The sequence below is a fragment of the Suncus etruscus genome, chromosome 5, assembly GCF_024139225.1.
Source record: "Suncus etruscus isolate mSunEtr1 chromosome 5, mSunEtr1.pri.cur, whole genome shotgun sequence".
Classification (NCBI taxonomy): domain Eukaryota; kingdom Metazoa; phylum Chordata; class Mammalia; order Eulipotyphla; family Soricidae; genus Suncus; species Suncus etruscus.
This window is the reverse complement of record NC_064852.1, coordinates 76,397,570-76,422,405: the sequence shown is the minus strand read 5'-3', so window position 1 is coordinate 76,422,405 and position 24,836 is coordinate 76,397,570. Positions and strand designations below refer to the sequence as shown.

General features: G+C 36.8%; 1 protein-coding gene across 1 annotated transcript in view; it reads left to right on the top strand.

Annotated features, from left to right (window-relative positions):
- The window catches only part of LY75 (lymphocyte antigen 75), a 124,329-nt gene extending 101,000 nt beyond the window's left edge, over window positions 1–23,329 (top strand). Inside the window, exons 28-34 of the mRNA XM_049772864.1 lie at window positions 3,427–3,621; window positions 5,981–6,207; window positions 8,966–9,134; window positions 12,001–12,150; window positions 17,350–17,466; window positions 20,766–20,933; window positions 22,770–23,329. Of these exons, the coding sequence (XP_049628821.1) occupies window positions 3,427–3,621; window positions 5,981–6,207; window positions 8,966–9,134; window positions 12,001–12,150; window positions 17,350–17,466; window positions 20,766–20,933; window positions 22,770–22,948 (1,205 nt within the window). The 3' untranslated portion in view covers window positions 22,949–23,329. The remainder of the gene's footprint in view (window positions 1–3,426; window positions 3,622–5,980; window positions 6,208–8,965; window positions 9,135–12,000; window positions 12,151–17,349; window positions 17,467–20,765; window positions 20,934–22,769) is intronic.
- Window positions 23,330–24,836: the final 1,507 nt, after the last annotated feature.

Here is a 24,836-nt window from a genome sequence, read left to right as displayed (position 1 = left end):
GATAACAGAGAAGTTAACAGAAGCCAAAGCATCATAGCATTATACATGTTCCCTGAGCATTTATTTTGGCATCTGTGAAGTCATGCTACCAGTCCTCCCACTAATGCTCGGGTTCAGTAGCAGCAATAAAATTACTTCTGAATTACTTCTCCTATTCAGGCTGTTTTCACTGGTGAAGTTCTAGCCAGACTAACTATTGCATTTACAGCTTTCAGTTCTTTATGATCTGGTCTATTACAACCAGTAAGTACATTTCCATACAAGTTACCCAAAATAAGTGGCCTTTAAGTTAGGCCCACTAGAATGCATTTAATTCAATCAGCTACAAAAGAATACTTTTTCTCTTCACCTTCACCTTGAACCTTGTAAGATACTTGAATAATTTTGGCTTGTTCCTTTGCATAAACACAGCAATACTGGAGAAGTCTCCATCTGGGGCACCCAGTTACTTACAGAGAATTTCTGAGAATTAGTTAAGGACAGAGCAGGTAGTTCACCAATAAAGGCACCAATATTTTACCTGTCATGTCACAGTCACCTAAAGTTGAGATGGTCAGTTCAGCATGATGATCTGAAGGATGGCCTTGGACTTCAAGTCCCATCAGGGGTTCCAGTGTCTTTGTGTCTAGAGCCAGTGATGGTATGTGGGTTTGGGTGCAACATTGGCCCTCATGGGCATGTCTTTGTGGTTCTGTGTTCTGTGTTTTCTCTGTCTTGTCTGGTCAGAACATGGAGAGAAATTCTAGGGAGAATGCCATCTCCCTTAGGGTTGGAATTTGGTTTGAGTTCAGCAGAAAATGTGTGTTGTGTTGTCCTTGTGTGTCTTTTTATAACTTGATTTGTAAGTCTGATATTGCTCTACTAGGGATAGGGCAGAAGACAGCAGGGAGAGCCATAAGCTCAGATATTCTCCAGGACAAATTTATGTCCTGATGACCACTGAGAATATCATGACCCTTTTTAATAGCATTTCTAGAATTATACCATTGTACAGCATAATGATTATAAAATTGATAACTTTAATATCCAAGACATATAAAGCACTGTTAGAACTTAAGAAAAAACATCCAACCCCATCAGAGTGGGAAGAAAAGAACAGAAACTTCCCCAACGAAGAAATACAAATGGCTAAAGGCATATGAAAAATGCTACATATCACTAATCATAAGAGAGATACAAATCAAAACAACGTGATATCTCATAGCATAAAGACTGGAACACATAAGAAGAATAAGAACAAGTACTGGCATGGATATAGAAAGATAGAAACTGTCACTGGCTGCTGGTAGGACTGTCAAGTCTTTCTGGAAAACAATATAGACCTTTCTAAAAATAATCCAGGAACTGGGGCTAGAGAGATAGCACAGCAGTAGGGCATTTGCCTGGCATGCAGCCAACCTAGGAGGGACCTGGTTCAATTCCTGACGTTCCATAAGGTCCCAGCCTGCCTGGGGCGATTTCTGAGTGGAGAGCCAGGAGTAACCACTGAGTGCCACTGTGTGTGGCCAAAAACCAATCAATCAATAAAGTTTTAAAAATAAATTAAATTCCTTTGGATTTCCCTGATGATGAGTCAAGGGGGGAGAAACTCTGATCCCTTAGGCCAAGGGAATTCCCTTTTGAATGACCCCAATTATTACTGTGCCTGTGCAGGAGGGGGAAAAAAGGCAAAAAGTACAAAACATTTTTTATATATTTATTTATCTAGTATTTGTCAATTTCTTTGTTTTGGTGTGGTTATTGAAGTTGTTGTCTCCATCTTTATTTATTTTATTTTATTTTTCTTCCTTTCTCTTCTCTCTTTATGTGCTATGACATGTTTTTCATCTCAAGACCATGGCTTTTATGTGGTGCTTATCTTTATTGTTGGAGTGCTCACTGGATATTTTATTTGACACTTCTTTTTTTGTACTGTTGTGGTGTTTCACCTTCTTTTTTCCCCTTCGTCTCTCAAACCAAGGATGAGAGCCTCTAGAAGGACTCCGTCCATTTTTGGCATATTTGATTTTTACCCCAGTTTATTACTTTTCTTTTCTTCAAACATAAATTGAACTATTTATAAATTGAACTATCCCGCTTCCCAATTAGAGGGGGAAATAAGGGAGGTACCAAGACCAAACAGGTGTAAGATCACTAAGTAGCAAGTTAGGCACAGAGGGAACCACTCATTCTAGCAGCCCCGGGTATGAGGGTGGAGGGTATGGGAGGCAGGAAGGGAACGGAGGTGGAAGAAGGACAATTCGGTGATGGGAATTGCCCTGGTTTTATGTTATGTTATGTTATGTTATGTTATGTTATGTTATGTTATGTTATGTTATGTTATGTTATGTTATGTTATGTTATGTTATGTTATGTTATGTTATGTTATGTTATGTTATGTTATGTTATGTTATGTTATGTTATGTTATGTTATGTTATGTTGAAAAACGTATTCGTGAAACCCAATCATGAATAACTTTGTAGCATGACTAAATTTAAAACTAATACAACCTTTAACAAAGGAAATAGATATCGTTAATATTTAGGGAAAGAAAAAGATTGCTGGAGACAGAAAACAAGATCAAGAGGCAAGCAGGAGTAACACCACACAGTGCTTCTTTGTATTGGTGCTACAGTTCAGTGTTTAGGCATATTCCTGTTCAAGATTCAAAGGAATATGGAAATAATTAGAATAATCAGCAAGGCATATACAGATTATAATCTACAATTATATATCCTATAAGTAATATGACTCTTCATAAAAGTTTCTAATTTTAATAGGCTTATCAACTTTCTCCAACAGTTCTATTGAGATATATTTGCATACACCTCATAATTTAGCCACTTAACATTCACAATTTAATGATTTTGATATGCAGAATTATGCAATTATCACTTCTATTAAAGCAGACACTATTAACTATACCTCCTTGTTCCTCTTCACAACTCCCAATTTTCAACTGCCACTAACTACATTATTTATCTCTATAGATTCCCTATTCTGGATATTTTATATGAGAGTTATACAATATGTGATGTTGTTTCCAGTGCTAGGTATTGAGTACATACATGTTGGGGGTGGGGACTAGCTTTTAGACTACATAATAGTTTCAAAGTTCATTCATGTAGCCCTAGAAATCATATAAGTGTATCACTTCCTTTTTATCCCTAATGTTATTTTATTGGATGGACATAACAATATTTTTGAGGAGAACTGGTTGAGGGGACACACCTGGCAGTACTTAGAACTTATTCCTGTTTCTATGCTTAGGTATCATTCCTAAAAGGACCCAGAGAACCATATTAAATTATGAAACCAGAGTCAGTCTCATGCAACCTTTTAGATGAAGGGGGAAAGGGGGGATGTATAATTTAATAATATTAACCTCACAACTGTAATTCAGTTCTTGATTTAACCTCTATCATAGAAAAAAAATTTTCTTCTAGATAATTCCCTTATGTGGAATGATAAAACTCTGCTGTCATATACAAACTGGAGAAGAGGAAGACCAGCTATAAAAAATGACAAATTCTTTGCTGGCTTGAATACCGATGGCTTATGGGATATTGAGACTTTTAATGTTATTAAAGATATGCTATACTTTCACCAGCACAGCATTCTTGCTTGTAAGATTGAAATGGGTAAGTATATTAATTATTAAAGTCTTTGTCGTTATTTAGGACTCCCCATTCTACTAGTTGTTGTTGCAGTAACCGAAAGTCTCAGTGCTTGTGGGGGATGTTGCACTTAACCTGTAGTTGTTGCAAACCCTTGGTTGTGCTACACAGATGACACAATTTTGTTGGGGCACTGGTGATCCCATCACACTTGGCATGCAGGACAGTGGCAGGGATCAAACTCAAAGTAAAGCAGGTGCTGTACCTCTGAGTCACATCTCCACTGCACTTGATTTATTTTGTGTAAATTAGCTTTAGATAACTTGATACAGGCTTAAGTATTAGAAGTAAAAAATGGTCTATAAAAGCTAGAATAGGGGCCGGAGAGATAGCATGGAGGTAAGGCGTTACCTTGGTTTGAGTCCCAGCATCCCATATGGTCCCCCGAGCCTGCCATGAGCGATTTCTGAGCATAGAGCCAAGAGTAACCCCCTAAGCGCTGCTGTGTGTGACCCAAAAACAAAAACAAACAAACAAAAAAAAAGGTAGAATAATGGAAAAAAAGGAATGCATTAAGGTAAAAGTTGGACATTAAAATATTAACAGTATTTTATACATAGCTAAGTATGCTTGGGTGTATTTTTGATATCCTAAATTAAAAATGAATATCTTGCAACATTTACTAATTCCTTAAATAAACAAATTTTAAGTGAATGCTGGTCTTTAAAATGCTCAAAACAGTATCTGTAAGAAAATACAGTGGGTTGGGTGCTTGCCTTGCACAAGGCTGACCCAGATTTTATCCCTGACCCCCACAAGGATCCCTTGATCCCCTCCAGGAATGATCCCTGAGTGCACAGCCAGGAATAAATCCTGAGCCCTCTGGGTGTAGTTCCCACCCCCAAAAATGCTCAAAGTTTAAATGTTATTATTAAGTTTTCTCTATGAGACAAGTCTTATTAGAATGGCATTTTGATTAACCTCCCTTCACACTGTCACAGAATAACTTTCTAAATATCAAAAATTTAATCTTCACAGAATCTCTATTCTCAATTACTTTGAATCCCTATAAGTGTTTTAGATATTATAGAAGCCAATATCTAAATGAGTGTCTAAACTTTTAAGCCATCTCTTAGCCTCATCCCACTCCCACCCTGGCACCATTCTGGGTACAATTTCTCAAGTTCATACATTATCCAGATTAATTTAGTTTTTGCAATGACTTTTTGTGTGTCAACATTCTATCAATATTACCTGGCTATGTTTTTGTGCTTACATTACATGTCTTCTTAGGTTTCTCTTGTCTTTGATAATTTCTCGTTTTTCCTTTGATGATCTTGACAATGTAAAAAAGAACACTGGTTGTATATTTATAAAATTTAGTTTGACCATATTTTCTCAGAATAAGATTATGGAATAGTAAGGGCTTGGAGAAATTTCACAGAAATAGTGTAGAATATCACAGCATTTATTACTGTTGATTTTAACCTTTATTATCCAAATAGTTATTACTTGCTTCACCACAGTTATGTTCTTTCGATTTTTCATGCTATATTGTTATAAGTCAAGTTATTGTGCTCAGTCCATGCTTACAGAGTTATAACCTTCACCTTCCTGAAGTAGAAAAATAATTAAATTATTTAAAATGTTATTGAACACATTTATTTATTCTCTGAATTTTAAAAATAGATTCAATCATTATTATACCAGTATGAGCTCATGGTTGTCTTTTATACTTTGGGTTATAATGTAATATATTATTTTTTTTCTTTGTTCAAATTGTTTCAGCTTTGGTCATTGGAAGCTGTTTCATTTAGCTCCTGTGTCCCTTTGAAATACCCTTGTCTGGTGAATTTGTTTTATTGTTAGTATGTTTTCAGATTTTTTTTTCTTGATACCTTATTTAAGTCTTAGTTTCACCTGATCTGAATTCAAGAGACCTAATTTGTCAAGCAGGCTCCTTTAATTCAGAAAAATCTCTCCTCTGATGAGTTCTAAATATTTAAATAGTTCATTGTTTTATTTCCATTCAAATACTATTTTCTGTTCTCTACTAAGTGAGTGCTGTGGCTAGAGCAGTAGTATGTAGGTAGGGCAATTGTCCCAGGCTCAATCCTCAGCACCCCAGATGGTTTCACAAACTGCCAGGTGTGAGCCCTGAACACTGCCCACAAAAAAAAGTGAATAGAGTTCTTACTTTTTAGAATCACCCACACAACTATTGCAATAAGAACCTACTTACGTGCAATAAGAAAAATAAAGCAATGACATCTCCTTTTAAAAAGAAGTTCAATTTTTATCATTTTTTAAATACCCAGTCTTACTCAAATCATAGATTTTAATTTAACTTTAGTTACTAATATTTTAATTTTTAATATTACAGTTGACTACAAAGAAGAATATAATACTACTTTGCCAAAGTCTATTCCATATGAAGAAGTTATTTATAATGTTATTCAAAAAAAGTTAACATGGTATGAAGCATTACACATGTGTTCTCAAAATGGAAGTCATTTAGCAAGTGTTCATGACCAAAAAGGCCAGCTGTTTCTAGAAGATATTGCAAAACGTGATGGATTTCCACTATGGGTTGGGCTCTCGAGTCATGATGTAAGTCTTTTATAATTTTCCAGAAATTTTTCAAAAATTTTTAACTTAAAAATTTGAGCAAAAGGTAACGTTTTAAGTGTACTATCAGATTAAATTTTGAAACTACTTTATTTAGTTCAAATTTTAATTGCACAGCATTTATCGTTCACAACAAAACTATAATTATGGGCGGGAGAGATAGCATGGGATAAGGTGCTTGCCTAGTACACAAGCCAATCCAAATCCAATCCTTGATACTGCAGTGTTCCAGAGTACCACCAGGAATGATACTTGGACACAGGGCCACGAGTAAGTCCTGAGTACAGTTGGGTTTAACACAAAATAAAATAAAATAAACATTTAAGAAAAAAAAAACTATACATGAATAATGCATTAGGGCAACTGATTTAGACAGCTTTGAAGTAGACAATCCCAGATCATTGGCCTAAACAGCTTTGTAATAGAAGCTTTCCTAAGGACCCAGTAGATTAGTATATGAATAACATCTATTCATATTTGAATACCTATAACATATTCCATTTTTTATTGAATTGTGACAGGCACTCTCCTTCATTTTTCTTTCTGTTTAACATATTTGGGACAGACCGATTGAAATGGTGGCAAAAAATAAATAGCATAGAACCTGAAAATCTGAGTTCTGATACTAGTGGCAGGTGAAGATTAACACAAATTTTAATATAAGGACCTAGTAAAATTATTTAAAAGTGTTGGGACTGATAAACATAATATTTTCTTCCCATTTATTTCCCTAGAAATTAGCTCTATTTGAGAATAATTTTATGTTGTAAACATGCTTTATGTGTCTGTTTCAGTGCAATTCATTTGGATATTTATTCACCTATAATAATGTTACATAGGGGCCAGAGCGATAGAGCAGCAGTAGAGCATCTGCCTGGCACGCAGCTGACCCAGAACTGACCACTGTTCTATCCCCCAGTGTCCCATATGGTCCCCAAAGCCAGGAGCGATTTCTGAGCACATAGCCAGAAGTAACCCCGAAGCATCACCGGGTGTGACCCAAATTTTAAAAAAGAAAATAGAAGAAAAGAATAATGTTACATAAATTAAAATGGGCCTCTATTGAAATTTAAATTCAGTTGTAAGTTTAAATCATCTTTAAAACAAAGTAGAAAAAATTGGAGGTTAAAAAGGTAGTCTTGGGGATGGCTGGAATGCTAGCACAGTAGGTAGGGAGTTTGCCTAGTGTGTGGCCATTGATTCCTGGCTTTCCGTATGGTCCCCAGACCCCACTAGGAGTTATTTCTGAGCACAGAGCCAGAATTAATCCCCCAACACCACTGGGTGTGGCTCAAAAACAAAAACAAAAGAAACAAACAAAAGCAAAACAAAACAAAAGGTAACCTTCCCTTTGAGTTTCTTGGGGCATATTTTCTTCTTTCAACTTTTAATGTTTGTTGCCTTCTCAGTTATCGTAAAAGGTAGCCAGATATCCATACCACAAAAGAGTCAAACAAAAAAACATTAGTGAAAAATGAAGGATGGGCGGGCCAGAACGATAGCGCAATGGTAAGGCATTTGCTTGCATGCGGCTGATCCAGATGAACCTCGTTTCCATCCCCGTCGTCCCATATGATCCCCCAAGCCAGAAGCAATTTCTGATTGCATAGTCAGGAGTAACCCCTGAACGTCAGCGGATGTGGCCCAAAAACAACAGAGAGAGAGAGACAGAGAGAGAGAGAGAGAGAGAGAGAGAGAGAGAGAGAGAGAGAGAGAGAGAGAGAGAGACAGAGACAGAGACAGAGACAGACAGACAGACAGACAGAGACAGAGAGACAGACAGAGACAGAGAGAGACAGAGAAGGAAGGAGGGAGGGAGGGAGGGAGGGAGGGAGGAAGGAAGGAAGGAAGGAAGGAAGGAAGGAAGGAAGGAAGGAAGGAAGGAAGGAAGGAAGGAAGGAAGGAAGGAAGGAAGGAAGGAAGGAAGGAAGGAAGGAAGGAAGGAAGGAAGGAAGGAAGGAGGGGGGAGGAAGGAAGGAAGGAGGGAGGGAGGGAGGGAGGGAGGAAGGAAGGAAGGAAGGGATAGTAAATTTATAACGGAAAAAATTAATTCAAGTGCATATAATTTAATTTTAAATGTTATATAAATTCATGCTTAGAAAGTGCAGATTTAGAGGGGCCGGAGCTGTGGTGCAGAGGTAGAGCATTTGTCTTGATCGCAGCTGACCTAGGACAGACCACAGGTTGATCCCCTGGCATTCCATATAAGCCAGGAATGAGCTTCTCTGAGCATCTCTCCAGGAGTAACTCCTGAGCGTCAGCAGGTGTGGCCCAAAAACCAGAAAGAAAAAAAAAGGAAAATAAACTGTAAATTTACAGAATTTAAAAAGTGTCTCTAAACTTAAAGTCCTACTTGAATCGTGCCAGATCATATGTCTCAATGAGTACATAAAAAATGAATTTCTAAGACAAAGGAAACATGGTAAGGAAATTTAAAAATGCACAAAAAGTACAGAAACTGAGAACTGGTCTTAAAAAAGGAATTTTACCATGATTGGTGATTGGGAGATCGGATGGGGGATGAACATCAGGGCAGTGTACATGGAGAGGACACTGGTAGAAAGTGGGGGCTGGAACATATTTTGCATAAAATTCCAGTGTCTAAGACAAATACTATTTTAAATGGATCTACTAAGCAAACAATCAGCAATCCAATATTTTTAAACTATGAAAGCTCTGTTATTTTCATATATATTTTCATATATTCTGATTAAGTTTATTTCTATCATTCTCCAAATAGGGAAGAGAATCAAACTTTGAATGGTCTGATGGCAGTCCATTTGACTACATCCCCTGGAAAGATAAAATATCTGATGGAAATTGTGTTGTCTTGGATCCAAAAGGAATTTGGAAACATGAAAAATGCAATTCTGTTAAGGATGGTGCTATTTGTTATACACTGAAACACCGTGAGTATTTATTTGAATATCTGCATATTTACCAAAAACTACATTTGTTTATGCCAATAAGTATTCAGAAGAAATTTTTTTATTTTTCAATAGTTCATTCACAAAACCTATAAATCCAATTTTGGTACTTTGTGAAGCACAACAAATATAGTCAGTATACTCATTTAAGGAATTTGTTCCAAAGACTTTTTCTTCTTATATCATGAGGTACATTTTTCTCCAGATTTTGTAAATTTAAAATTTATTCAGCAATTTCTTTCAAAGATTGAGATGATTCTTTTTAAAAAATATTTTGGTTTTAGCTATTTCCTGGCCCTAGAAATAACTTTTAGTAGGTGTGACTGGTTGAGATGAGGTCATGCCTAACTAGCATAGGTCCTAAATCCAATAATTGGTGTCCTTATAAGAGGAAAGACACACAAACAAGGTGGCCAATTAACAACAGAGGCTGAGATGACAGATAGAGCTTCAAGCCACAGATTGCTAGCATCTCCCATGAGAGAGGGAGAGATACACGACTTTCTCCCTCACAGACTTCAGAGAGGATCATCTGACATCTTTTTATAATTTGTGATTATTTATTTTAGCAACCATAATAAATTAATATAAGAACAATTTTTTAAGATTCTTAGGGACTGTGTACCTTTTATTTTACCTTGCAACTTTTTAGATTGAAATTTCTAGCTAAAGGGTATATGTGTGATGGAGTAGCATGTGTCAGAAATAGCCTGGAGAGATAGTACAAGGGGAGGGTTCTTGCCTTGCACATGACAGACCCTGGTTTCATCTCAGTACTGTGTATATTACCCTGAGCACTGCCAGGTGTGATTCCTAAGCATAGAGCCAGCAGTAAACCCAGAAAATCACTGTGTGTGACCCCAAAACCAAAAACCCCTGGAGCATCCAAAAAAGTTTAAAAATTTAGTTTATTCCCAGAACAGGCCTTTTTCTGAAGTTACATTGCATTATAACAGTATGTAAGTATCAAATCTGCACCACTGAAAACCAACATGTATGTATAGTACATTAAATTCAAACGTCCAAAGCTCATACAATTTTCCCTTTATTCCAACTTACCCACGTTTCTTCTCCCTTTCTTATAATGATTAATTTAGTCTTATAGTCCAAAAGTTTGTTTATGTTTTATTTATATTTATTTAAATTTGAGTGGAATCATATGGTGCTTGCCTTTCTTCAAGGAACAGCTTTAAATGTTGATTATTAAGCCAGGAATGTAGTTCAAGTGGCAGAGCACTTGCCTTGCATATGCAAGGTTTTGAGTTCAGTTCTATCTCCAGTACCTGAGCATCATCAGGAGTGACCTACAAAAAATAAAATGAAAACAACAAAATTGGTTCTTAAAAAAAGAAATGAAAAGGGGCCAGAGAGATAGCATGGCGGTAGGGCATTTGTCTTGCACGTGGCCAAACTGATGTCCCTTATGGTCCCAAAGCCAGGAGCGATTTCTGAGCGCATAGCCAGGAGTAACCTCTGAGCATCACCAGATGTGGCCCACAAACTAAAAAAAAAAAAAAGAAAGAAAAGAAAAGAAGTATTGGTAAGGATGTGGAGAAATTAGAATCTTTGTGCTTTACTTGTATGAATATAAAATTAAATGTCTTAACATAGGAGTCTATTGTCACAAAAACTTACTGTATAATAAGATCACATAATAAAAAATTAGACAATTTTTATGGAAATCAAGAGAATTTTCAAGAACTAAAATACTATGCCTTCTCTTTTTCATTTATTTGTTTGAGACAACTTTGATTCTTCTGGTGCTGCTCTTTGTAAATGAGTTAACAATATTTCATTTGCTCGTCATTTTCTCACCACCAAGGACTGAACAAACAGCCTCACAGCCCAGCCCCTGTGGTGTGATTTTTGAAAGTTTTTTTTTATACTTAAAAGTAATGCTAGGTTTATATCATCAAATGAAATTCTAACAAAGAATATTTCAAAGTTATTTTAGGTCTATCCAACCTATCTTTTTTCTTTTCCTATTACTTCTATTCATTTTACTGTAATCTAAATTTCCTTTAGATTACATACTTCCTGTATTTTCTAAGTTTTTTTAAAGAGTTCCAAAAAGCTAATTAGAATGTAAACTCTGGGCCCGGAGAGATAGCACAGCAGTGCTTGCCTTGCAAGCAGCAGATCCAGAACCTAAGGTGGTTGGTTCGAATCCCAGTGTCCCATATGGTCCCCCGTGCCTGCCAGGAGCTAGTGCCTGCCAGGAGCTATTTCTGAGCAGAATGCCAGGAGTAACCCCTGAGCACCGCCGGGTGTGACCCAAAAACCAAAAAAAAAAAAAAAAGAATGTAAACTCTGTGACCACAGTAATAATACAACAGGGAGGGCATTTGCCTTGCATACTGCAGACCTGGGTTCCATCTCCGGTACCACAGGTGTTCCCTTGACCTTCACCAGCAGTGATCCCTGAGTACAATTTAAGGAGTAATCCCTGAGCATAGCTTGAGTGTACCCCAAAAATAACACAAAGTAAATAATGTAAACTCCTAGAGTAAGAGATGTATCTTTCTCTGGTATATATTTTAAGCTGAAATGTCTTCTACCCACAGTAACTATAATATCAAATTAGAGCATTTGGTGAGATTTTTTTGTTGCTGTTGTTTTGGGGTCACACCCGGTGACGCTCAGGGGTTACTCCTGGCTATGTGTTCAGAAGTCGCTCCTGGCTTGGGGGACAATATGGGATGCCAGGGGATACGCGGTCTGTCCTAGGCTAGCACTGGCAAGGCATACACCTTACCTCTAGCGCCACCACACCGGCACCTAGTGAGATTTTTTTTAGTCAGTCAATTTTCTTCTATGCATTTTACACTTATGTCTAATACTTTTACAGCTAAAGAAGTTTCCTCTTATACACATTCTTCAAGATGTCCAGCAGCAAAAGATAATAAGTTGCAGTGGATCCAATACAAGAGTCACTGTTACACATCTGACCAGTCATTGCACAGTTTCTCAGAAGCCAAACAGCTTTGTTCAGAACTTGGTGAGTTAAAATTTGTTGACTTCCCTTTCACTGAATAATTAAGTGATTAGAATTTCTCTTAAGGAAATAATGTGAAACCATGGTCATGTTTTGAAAGTGTTTCTAATACTCTCACTCACTATAATACTCTCACTATAATACTCTAATACTCTCACTCTCTCATATAGCATTACAACTGGATTGTCCAGTTATAGGGAATTTGGTTAAGTCATTTTAAGATATATAAACCTGGGGCCAGAGAGATAGCACAGCGTTAGGGCGTTTGATGCAGAAGGTTGAATCCCGGCATCCCATCTGGTTCCCCCTAGCCTGCTTGGGGTGATTTCTGAGCATAGAGCCAGGAGTGGCCCCTGAGCACTGCTAGGTGTGACCCAAAAATCAAAACCAAAATATATATATATATATATATATATATATATATATATATAAACCAAGTGGAATATTGAAATAACTTTTAAATTATAAATACAAGACAAAGTACAGGAAAAAGTAGGGAGAAATAAAATTAAAAAGTTAGCGCTAAATGAATATTTATGTGATTCTATTAGCAAATGAAAAATTTTAAATATACACAGATATACTTATAAGAAATAATTAGGTAGTAAATTTTTTGATAAAGTTGGTTACAATTACTAATACCAAATGATATATTTTTCCTTACTCAGTTTCTAGAAAAGTAAGCTCAGCCTGACAAGGATGGCAAAAGATGGAAGAATTGGTGTTTTTCATCCATTCTGCCATAGAAGTGTCCCATATCCTCCAAACACCATTAGGAATAAAACTTTTTGTCTTCAAGTTTAACTGTTTTAGAAAGAATAGCAATAATTTGCTCTCCTATGATGTTTTACCATAATTAAAAGTAAATGTCTTCTGGAGATACCACCTAGAATAGTTAAAAATCTGAATTTTAGCTAAATAATTAGCTAGGTAAATGGTATTTATCTTGCTAACTTGTGGAAACACTGAACTAATTTTTAAAAATTATTCATTGTTTAATTACAGGATGTGAGCTGTTGTATATTATACATATGTGCATAGATTCCTGAGGGCAGTTCCTTTGACCTATTATATATTCTGAATGCTTATGGCTTTCAGAATATATAATAGGTCAAAGGAACTGCCCTCAGGAATCTATGCACATCTTTCCTTAAATAGAAAAATAAAAAGTTTACTCTCATTGTAATGTGTGGGTTAAGCACTCAGCTGAAAGATTTTGTGATAGGTTACATCATTATTTCTATTTTCTCATTGAAATAATGAGAATGAAGAGTTCTTTAAAAAATAGTTTTTAGGGCCAGAGAGAGAGCATAGCGGTAGGGCATTTGCCTTGCAAGTCACCAGCCCAGAACCAATGGTGGTTCAAATCCCGGCATCCTATATGGTCCCCCATGCCTGCCAGGAGTGATTTCTGAGCACAGAGCCAGGAGAAACTCCTGAGCATTGCCGGGTGTGACCCAAAAACCAAAAAAAAAAAAAAAAAAAAAAAAAAGTTTTTAATTAAAGATTACATAAGGTTGAGCTGTAGATGTGAGTGGCATGAGAAAACATATTTAAATATAACACTACCCTAAAAATAGTAATATTTCATAACTGTATTATGAAAAGATTGAGATGACTTTGCAATTCTGCAGTTAGCCAGATCAAATTCATTTATTCCCTTTGAACAATTATCTCATATTTTTCTCTACATGATTTGCATTATTAAATAAACATTATACTCAGTGATAAAAAGCTGGAAGTCTTACTTATAAGATCATGTATAACGCCAGGGTGTCCACTTTCACTACCACTATTTGATATTGTATTGGAAGTCACTGCCATGACAGTTTAGCAAGAATGGGATATTAAGGACATCCAGATCAAAAAAATAAGTCAAACTCTCTCTTTATGTATCTCTATATATACATATTATAATTTAAAGCCCTAAAGACTCTACAAAAACTCTAAAAATTATAGACTTGCATAATTATAGACTTGTAAAGTGGCAGGCTACAAAATCAACATGCAAAAATGGCTTTTCTAGATAAAAATAATGAAATAGAAGAGAAAGAACTTAAAAATAACCTCATTCACAACTATGCCTTCAAAAATCAAGTACATAGTAGTCAGTCTAACAAAAGAGGTATAGACAAAGAAAACTATAAAACACTATTAAAAGGAATAAAAGAGGACACACATAATAGAAGCACACCCTCTGCTCATGGATCAGGAAGATTAACTTGTCAGAATGTCAATACTCCCCAAAGAATTATTCAGATATAATGAAGTCCCCATAAAGATACCCTTGATATTTTTCAAAGAAATAAATACTCGTGAAAGTCATGTGAAATAATAACTACCCTCGGGAAAAAAGAATATATGGGAGGCATTGCTTATCCCAACTTCAAATTGTACTACAAAACTGTAGTGCTTAAAACATGTTACTGAAATAAGGATAGATCCTAAGATCAATGGAATAGAATTGAAAACCCAGAAACAGATCCTCAGGTATTTGGACAGTTAATCTTTGCAAATTGGGTTAAAAGCATGAGGTGAAGAGTGGCCGGCGAGGTGGCGCTAGAGGTAAGGTGTCAGCCTTGCAAGCGCTAGCCAAGGAAGGACCGGCATCTCATATGGTCAACTAGGGTTGGCATGGTTGCAAGGAAAAGGGACTTTCATTTACTGATAGTGGGAATGTCAACTGGCCCGTCCTTTTTCAAAAACATTATGGATGCTTCTCAGAGAACTAGGAGTTGATCTTCCATATGACCCAGAAATTTCACTCCTGGAATATACACCAAGATCCCCAAACACAATGCAAAAAACGACACTTGCACTCCTATATTCATTGCAGTATTACTTACAATAGCCAAAATAAGGAAACAGTCAGTCCAAGAACCAATGACAGGATAGAGAAACTGTGGTACAAGACAGAATGTAATACTACTTTGCTGTAAGGAAAAAAATTAAATCACCTAGTTTGCTATTTAGATGATCAATGGATCAGATGTGCAATGCCAAGTGAAGTTAGTCTGAATGAGAGGGACAAATACAGATTTATCTCTCTCATATGTGGAGTAAAAAGAAACTTAGTTAGGAGGCAACAAATAGCCAAAGGCAACAGATACTGAGAACTGATCTTTAGGAGGCAGCATATGGCTGGGCAGGGAATAGAATCAGAGAGGGGACACTAGCACAGTGATGGAGGGAAGCTGACTCTCATTGAGTGTGGTGTGAGGATGTTGTATACTTGAAATCATAAATTTTATAAATACTTGAAACCATAAATATTATAAATGAAAGTGCCTAAAAATATTTTATTACAAAAGAAGAGCAATGTGATTTAAAATAGAAAAAGGGGGGAGGGCGAAGCAATAGCACAGCAGTAAGGCACACGGCCAACACAGGACGAACCCTGGTTCAAGTCCCAGCATCCCATATGGTCCCCCAAGCCTGCCAGGAGCAACTTCTGAGCTCAGGAGTCACCCACCGCCGCTGGGTCTGACCCAAAAATAAATAAAATAAAATAAAATAGAAAGGGGGCTAGAATATTTACAAGTTGTAGTCTTAGGGTGATAAGCACTAAGCAGATACCTTTAATGAATAGCATTGAAGTTATGGTTATCTTCAGTCATGCCACAATGGTCCTCAAACTACGGCCCGTGGGCCACATATTGTATTTATTCCCATTTTGTTTCTTCACTTCTAAATAAGATATATGCAGTGTGCATAGAAATTTGTTCATAATTTTTGTTTTTACTATAATCTGGCCCTCCAACAGTCTGAAGGACAGTGAACTGGCCGCCTGTTTAAAAAGTTTGAGGATGGCGACACCTAATTGGACAACTACTTGGGTGTATGCTGCAGCCCCATTGTAAACTAAGCTGAACTTATTCTATCCAGCGAATTTCTGACTTTAAAGTTTTTCTTAGAGAGTCAAATTGCCACAGTTTTTTTTGTGGTTTTGTTTGTGTGTTTGGGAGCCACACCTGACAGCCCTCAGAGCTTACACCTGACTGCACTCAGGAATCACCCCTGGCAGGTTTGAGGAACCAAATGGGATGCCAGAGGTTGAACCTGGGTCCATTGCATGTAAGGAAATGACCTACCCACTGTATTATCATGCAACCCTAGTTTTCCACAATTTTTAAATTATGTTTCTATTTATTTTTGTGTATGTGATCTCATTGCTTTTTTCCCCCACATTTACAAAGTTGTTCATGATTGAGTTTCAGTCATACAATGTACAACATCCTTCACTGAACAGTTGCACATTTCCTGTCACCAACATCTCCAGTTTCCCTCCCTTCCTCCCCCCTACCTCTAGCAGACATTTCTTTTTTCTCTCTCTCTTCTCTCTCTTTCTTCTCTCTCGAGTTTACCACAGTTTTAAGGCAGAAAATTATTACCAAGTAAACCATTTGAAAAGCATAAAATTTATGTATATAAAGTTTGGGGGTTGTTTTTAGTTTTGGGGCCACACCCAGCGGCACTTGAGTTACTTCTGGCTCTGCACTCAGAAATCTCTCCTGGCAGACTTAGGGGACCATATGGGATGCCAGGAATCAAGTCCAGGTCTGTCGGCCATGTGCAAGGCAAACTTACCCTACCCACTATGCTATTGTTCTGGCCCCTAAAGTTTTGTTTTAATCTGAGAAGTACTTTTAATTTTTTGTGCTGCTATATTTTTTGTGCCAGGTGTGGGGAGCCACACCTGGCAACACTCAGGAGTTACTCCTGGTACGTACAGGGGACCATATGAGATGTCGGTATTCGAATCACTATTGTCAGTCCTGGGTCGCCCACTTGCAAGGCAAATGCCCTACCACTATGCTATCTCTCGGGTCCCTGTGCTGCTTTGTTTGTTTGTTTGTTTGTTTGTTTGTTTTTTGGGCCACACCCGGCGATGCTCAGGGGTTACTCCTGGCTATCTGCTCAGAAATAGCTCCTGGCAGGCACGGGGGACCATATGGGACACCGGGATTTGAACCAACGACCTTTGGTCCTGGATTGGCTGCTTGCAAGGCAAGCACCGCTGTGCTATCTCTCCGGGCCCAGTATATTTTTAATGACATAGATATCAGATTTTAAAATAATTTCCGAGGAAACATGAATTTCTCAATGATCTTGAGAGATTCTTTTTCAGAAGACTCTTTGGAAAGAACCTGCTTCCCTGGTTTCCATAGTTCTAATTAGTTTGGGTTCTTTTTCCTTAAATAGATAATTCTGCCATTGTTACCATATTGGATGAAGATGAGAATAAATTTGTGAGTAAACTGATGAGAGAAAATAACAATATTACCATGAGAATTTGGCTTGGAATGATCATACATTCTGGTAAGTAACATGTTAATATATGTAGTGAGCTAACATCCTAACATCATTCAACCTATGCTCAGTACTGAGTACTTGCTAAAGAATCTTACTCAGATTGCTAAAGGATCTCACTCTCACCACTAACTAAAAGATCTATTAACAAATAAGCTAGATCTGCTGGCTGCTTTTAGAGGAGAGGCTTAGAAATTCTGAATTGATTCAGGTTTAATCAGCTAGAGCTGTTTTCAAACATCTTTAAATCAATAAGGTATGTCATCCCCCGCTACCACCACCACCACCACAACCACCATCCACTCCACCTCACCCCACCCCCAAGAGTGATATAGAAAACATTGTTATCCATAACTGACTGTACTTAGTTTTATACTGTCTGGGAACTCTGGTATGGAGAAAGTTCTTTTCTTGTTGTTCTCTTACCTCTTGGATCATTTTTCCCATAGAGAAAAAAAACAAAGTCTTAATAAGGGGTTGTTTGGGAGTTTTTTTCAAGTTAATTATTAAAGTTACAAAAAGGAAGTGCTTCAAAATGATCTGTGGAAGAATATTTCAATGCAAAATAATAGAGGATTTGCATGATAATGAATTGCTAAAGAATGGATTAGGAATCATATGCTAGGGTATGATATTAGCACATTGTATGCCTTATATAATGCCTTATATTTTGGCAGTATTATAAATCACAAAGACTAAAATAAAATGTTAAAGATAAAAATTTTAAATAAAATCCTGCATAAAAGAAAATTTCTAACATAAGATTCGAGTGGAGTGCCATGGGCACTTTGGGAAAGTGTAGTAACTTTACATCAAAACCATAAACATCAACACTGTTGTAACCCTGTTACCTAAACTTCAATATGAATTATATTTTTGAGGGGCTGGAGAGATAGTACAGTAAGTAATGCATTTGCCTTACATTTAACTGACTTGGTATGATCCCCTGTGCCAATATATGCCCCTCCCCAATATATTCCCTGCTAGGAATTATTTCTAAATAGAGCCAAAACTAGACTGAATGCTTTCAGGTGTGGCTAAAAAAAACCCAAATATTTATTTTAATTTTTTATTGTTATAAATTACTTTATTTAAGGACCATATATTACATAGTTTCTAATAATACATTTGTTCCAAAACCAATCCCACCATCAATATAAAATTTCCCCTATCATTGTTTGCAAACTTCCACCCATTTCCAATTCTCTCTTGGCATGCATGAAATAATGTATTTTTATATTGTTTGTTTACAGGTAAGTGGTAATATTTTTAAAATAAAACAGCAAAATAAAATTGATGAAAATGCAACTTACAATGAAGCTATTAATTCATTGTCTAAAAGATTTGCTAAGAGATTTGTTGCTAGTTGATTTTCTGTTATTTGTTCTGAAAATTAGGTGGCTTTGAATCCACATAGATGTCTAAATTAGTGTGTTCCTACTGGGAATACAGTATTGAAAAAATTTGGAGTTGTTACACAGCTGCATATGTGGCTGTGCAATCTAGGAATTCCAAACTCTATGGCTGATATTTCAGCTTTTGTGGGGCCATGATTTCAGCTGCTAGGACTTCTGGAAGTATGAGAAGACGGGGAAAGGAAGAGAAAAGTGTCAGTACTCACTCCAAAAAATTTCTGGTGATATTAACTCAAATACCAGCATACCTAGAGTTTTGGCCAGCTTGGCATCTCTGCAGACTTCAGTGGTTAAGTGGTGAAGCTGAACTATTGATGAAATGGTACTTGTGAGCATTGGATGTGGCTTGCATGACTTCAGCAAAGTGGGGATTTGGTCCACCTTCTCCTTCCAGTATTGCAATTTTCAGCTGCATGGCCAAAGTACCCATGATTTTCACAGCTTGGTTTATGTCTCTTTCACAAATAGAGTGAGTCTATAGTGCTGGCCAAATGCAGACATGGCAACTGCATTCCTGTTTTTAATTTCATTAAAAGAACTAAACATGTTATAAAATCAGAAAGTCTGTTTCACAACTTATACCAAGTTGAATTCTAAATAATTGATGTAAATATGGATTCCAAAAAATTAAATACTTGTCCAAAAGTGAAAGGACTAAAATGTAATCATAAAATGAATTGTAAATTGTGTTCACATGACCCCCACAAGGTGGCATTATCTCAGCTGAAAAACAAAATTGAAGTCATGGGGAAGTGGGAATGGCATAAACCCTCTCCCCATTCATTCTCCCCCCTCAATGAATCTTTAAAAATGCAGGTGCTTTAAGAGAGTAGAGGGTGTGGTGAGTAAAAGGAATGTGGAAATCTCTCTCATACACAATTCATGTGAAAACATTCTGTACTTTTATCAAAGAACCACATTCATTTAAAAAAATTTTAAAAAGATCATTGCAAATTACAAGTCTTTCACAGTTGTATTTCAAGCATATTGTGGCAGTGAATTAGGGCCATTCCTACCACCAATGTTGACCTCCCTCCACCATAGTTCCCAGCATGCATCCCATACCTTTACCCTTAACCCCCTGGACTGCTAGTGTAATAGATCCATTTTGTGTTTAGCTTGTTTATAGTTTGGGTCTTTTGATTCTATTGTAGTATCTTTGGCTTGGGTGATTAGATCTGACCTTTTTTTTTTTTTCCTACTCAGTGCTCCCGAGACCATTTGACCCCTGGGTCCCATGCACTTTCTTTTCTTATCTCAGTTTGTAGGAAGACATAGAAATATGAGGCAGAAAAAATGATTCATGTTCCAAGAAGAACCACATTCTTTTACAGTACTGTGCAATAAAACTTTCTTGCTTCTGTATCTGCACTGTTCAGTATACTAATGATTAAATTTATGTGGCTGTTGAGCACCTGATATATGATAGGTGCAACTGACGGGTTGATTTGTGTCCATAATACCAAAAATTAAACTCAGGATTCTCTCTGTATATGCCATGTGCTTTATCACTCAGCCATGCCCCTAAAAGATTGATTTTTACATTATTTTGCTTTTAATTTTTTTGTTAGTTGTGAATTTCAGTGGTCACATTCAAAGATGCTCTAAATGCCAGAGCCTCTCCAAGTAGTTTGTAGGGACCACTCACTAAGGCCACAACTGACTAGACTGTGGGATGGCAAGCGGGCAAACTTGGGCTCGAACCCAAACCTGGGATCAAACCCATGACCCATTAAAAATGAAAAGGTACTTGTTCTACCACATCTCTGTTCCTTAATAAAAGAATTTAAGATAGTGGTACCATGGTCTCAGGAATTTCATGAATTTAATGCTTTTTTCCCCTTAGTAAAAGTGACAGTAAAAGATTTGTGCTTACTTCATTTCTTTCTTTAGATAAGACTTCACATTGGTTAGATGGATCAAAGGTGACATTTGTCAAATGGGCAGATAAAAGCAAGAGAAATAATGGAAAATGTGGCATTCTGTTAGCTTCAAATGAAACTTGGAGAAATGTTGAATGTACACAGGGCTACGGAAGAGTTGTCTGCAAAATTCCTTTAGGTAAGTAGTGTGAACTTCAGAATGCACAACACATCAAAGAATAAATGAATGATTTAATTATGAAACATTGGCAGGCACAAACCTTGCCATGCTCAAATATCACTCCTGGTTGTGGGGACCATATGTGGGAATTGAATCAGGTTTGATTATGTGCAAAGCAAGTACCTTAACCCCTGACTCTATTCCCTGGACCTCACAACAACATTTTTAAAGATATAAGTATCTTTATATAATTTATATAAAAAGTTTTCATTTTGGTGTCCAAGTGTTAATAATCTCCCAATTTTAAATTGTTTCTATACATTCACATATTATCCAGTAAATATTGAGTGTTTACTATTGCCTATGCCCTGTTCATGTGCTAGAGCAGACTTTTTTGTTGGGGGGCGGGGGCACACCCAGCGACGCTTAGGGGTTATTCCTGGATCTTTGCTCAGAAATCACTCCTGGCAGGCTTAGGAACCATATGGGATGTTGGGAATTGAGCCTGGGTCTATCCGGGTGGCCCGCGTGTGAGGCAAACACCCTACCACTGTGCTATTGCTCTGGCTCCCTAGAGAAGACTTCTGAACAAAACAAATAAGACAACTTTTCTCACAGGACTTACACTCCAGTGAAGGAAGATTTATAATAATAAATAACCTATCAGGTCAATTTTAGAAAGTTAAGAAACTACCAAATGTTTACAAACACTAATACTCTTGGCTGGGGCCTGGCTACTCTAGACTGAGTTCTCAGGAAAGATGCATAGTATCGGGGAAAATCAAAACTGAGAGTGGAATTGAATATCAGTGAGGAAAAGCACATCAGGCAAAGAGACCAGTTGGAGCCTATGACAGAAGGATCTGGAGCACTCCTGGGAAAGCTGGAACCTAAGTAGATGCCAACACCTAGGGCTCTGGAAGCAAAGGTCAAAGTTCTAGTTCTATAACTAAGTGGAGCAAAAGGTTGTTTGGTTGGGTTGAGTATGTGGGAGTAGGCGTGGGGTAGTGTTAATCTAGAGTTGGTTTGAAATAACTGCCTAGAAGTGGAATGTATGGTTTAAAACTGAATATTAGGGACAAAGTAATGGATGTAAGAAATAGTCAAAGGCAATGAACGTGAGAACTGTTTAACAGAACTGAGTATACCATGGGGAGTGGAAGGTAGGGGTGGGTACCATTGGGGAGTGAGGCACTCTGAAACAATGACAGCAAACAGAAGCAAACACTCTGATGGAAGGTGTGGTGTTGGAATATTATATGCTTGAAATCCTATGATAAGTCAATAAGTAAAGTTACTCATATAAGTAAACAAAAACAGAGAAAGAGAGAGAGAAAGAGAGAGAGAGAGAAATTGGCATAGAGGTGGCAACCCTGGGACAGAATATGAACTTATTTAAGCAATATGCAGAGAAAGGATTTAGTACAAAATCTGGAATTGATTAAAATAGCTAGAACCTAAGTAAACTCATCCTAAAGGCTTAAATCATTTTAAAGTTATTTGGCCCCAGCTAAATCAAACACAAAAATGTTCAACTTTTAGCTCTGTGCTATCAAAGTCAGGTAATATACTGGGAGTAGTATTCTCAGAAGAGAAATGAAAAGGAGAAGTGAGCATAATGATAGTGCTTTAATTTCTTTAGAAGAAAATCATTATAGCAATGAAGAGGGTTTGAATGAAAAGGAAAACAGCTGAATTTGAGAAGAAAGCACTGAAGTATTTGATGATGAGTTTGAAATCGGTGTTAATGCTATAAAAAAATCAGGTTGCTATTGTATCTAATTTGTATACATAAAATCAGAAATAATCACTTTTATACTCTCTCCTACATTGTCAAACCTTTTCCTCATCTAGGGCCTGATTACAGAGGAATAGCTATCGCATTTGCTGTGCTAAGTATCCTTGCTCTCATCAGTGGACTGATTTGGTTCCTCATCCGAAAGAAGCATTTGCACTGGTTGGGCTTCTCTTCAGTTCGCTATGAACAAGGAGTAAATGAAGATGAAATTATGCTTCCTGATTTCCATGACTAAATTCTTCTAAAAGTTTGCTAGTTTGCACAAATGTGTTAGGGAAGATGAGCCATTTAAAATTTTCCCAGTGTCAGTATTTACTGTGTTCCCATATAAAAGTTTTAAGTAGTTTTCTCAGCTCAGTTGCCTTGCTGGTATGCACACTGTCTCACAAAATACTGTGGCTATGTCTATTAATAAAATGGGGAGGAAGTTCAAGACATTAGTCAGCAAGTTTAATGTTTATTTTTTCTGTAAGAATAAGGTTGGTCACAAGAATATGTTTTTGTTTTGTTTTTGTTTGGGGGCCACATCCAGCAGTGCTCAGGAATGATTCCTGGCTCTGCGCTCAGGGATCCCTCCTGGTGAGGCTTGGGGGACTAAATTCATGCCAGGGATCAATACTGGGTCAGCTGTATGCAAGACAAGTGCCCTACCCACTGTACTATCATTCCATGCTGGAATATATGTATGCTTTAATGATATTGTAGCACAATGTCTTAGAAAATTTAAATTGGCACATTGTTCTGACTCATTTATACCTTGTTTTAAGTTGAACTATTTTGAATGTCTGGCCAAATACAATTTGTACCTCAAAGTAAAATTGCAACTGTAAATATTATCAAAATAGTTTCAAAATAGTCATGTACAGCATTTGTAGGAAATTATTAAACAAGGAGACATGCCTATTTATTCATTCAATAAGATAATACCTCTTGGCATAATGATCCCCTTATTTTATTAATTTTTGTGTGTGTGTGTGTGTGTGGTGTTGGGGATCAAATTCAGAGCTTTACAACATGTAAGACATGTGCTCAACCACTGAGCCACATCCCCAGCCCTAATTTTTTTCTTTTTTGGTGTGATTTCAGTGCCAGGGATTAAACCCAGTCTATGTTTTTAGCTCTGTCTAGATAGACAGGTAAGATGTAACCTCTATATTCCACCACTGACTATGTCCCTGATCAAGTTGCCTTTGTACTATTCCAAAAATCTGCCAGGTCAATATTACCCAGTTGCCCATTTTCCTTTCTATTCATAAAACTATGGCTTTTAAAAAAGGTTTTGTGGGGCCGGCGAGGTGGCGCTTGAGGTAAGGTATCTGCCTTGCAAGCTCTAGCCAAGGAAAGATCACGACTGCGGTTCGATCCCCCGGCGTCCCATATGGTCGTCCCCCCCCCCAAGCCAGGGGCAATTTCTGAGCATTTAGCCAGGAGTAATCCCTGAGCATCAAATGGGTGTGGCCCGAAAAACAAAAAGAAAGAAAGAAAGAAAGAAAGAAAGAAAGAAAGAAAGAAAGAAAGAAAGAAAGAAAGAAAGAAAGAAAGAAAGAAAGAAAGAAAGAAAGAAAGAAAGAAAGAAAGAAAGAAAGAAAGAAAGAAAGAGAGAGAGAAAGAAAGAAAGAGAGAGAAAGAGAGAGAGAAAGAAAGAAAGAAAGAAAGAAAGAAAGAAAGAAAGAAAGAAAGAAAGAAAGAAAGAAAGAAAGAAAGAAAGAAAGAAAGAAAGAAAGAAAGAAAGAAAGTAAGAAAGAAATAAATAAAGAAAGAAAGAAAGAAAGAAAGAAAGAAAGAAAGAAAGAAAGAAAGAAAGAAAGAGAGAGAGAGAGAGAGAGAAAGAAGAAAGAAAGAAAGAAAGAAAGAAAGAAAGAAAGAAAGAAAGAAAGAAAGAAAGAAAGAAAGAAAGGAAAGAAAGAAAGAAAGAAAGAAAGAAAGAAAGAAAGAAAGAAAGAAAGAAAGAAAGAAAGAAAGAAAGAAAGAAAGAAGAAAGAAGAAAGAAAGGTTTTGTACTTATCATAGTTAACCTGTAGCAAAATCTTTTTCTGTTTTCTTTTTCTTATGTATAAGCTTTTGTTTCTGTAGGAAACCAGCTTAGGATATATTTTTACTTGTTTGTCTATTAATATTTTAAT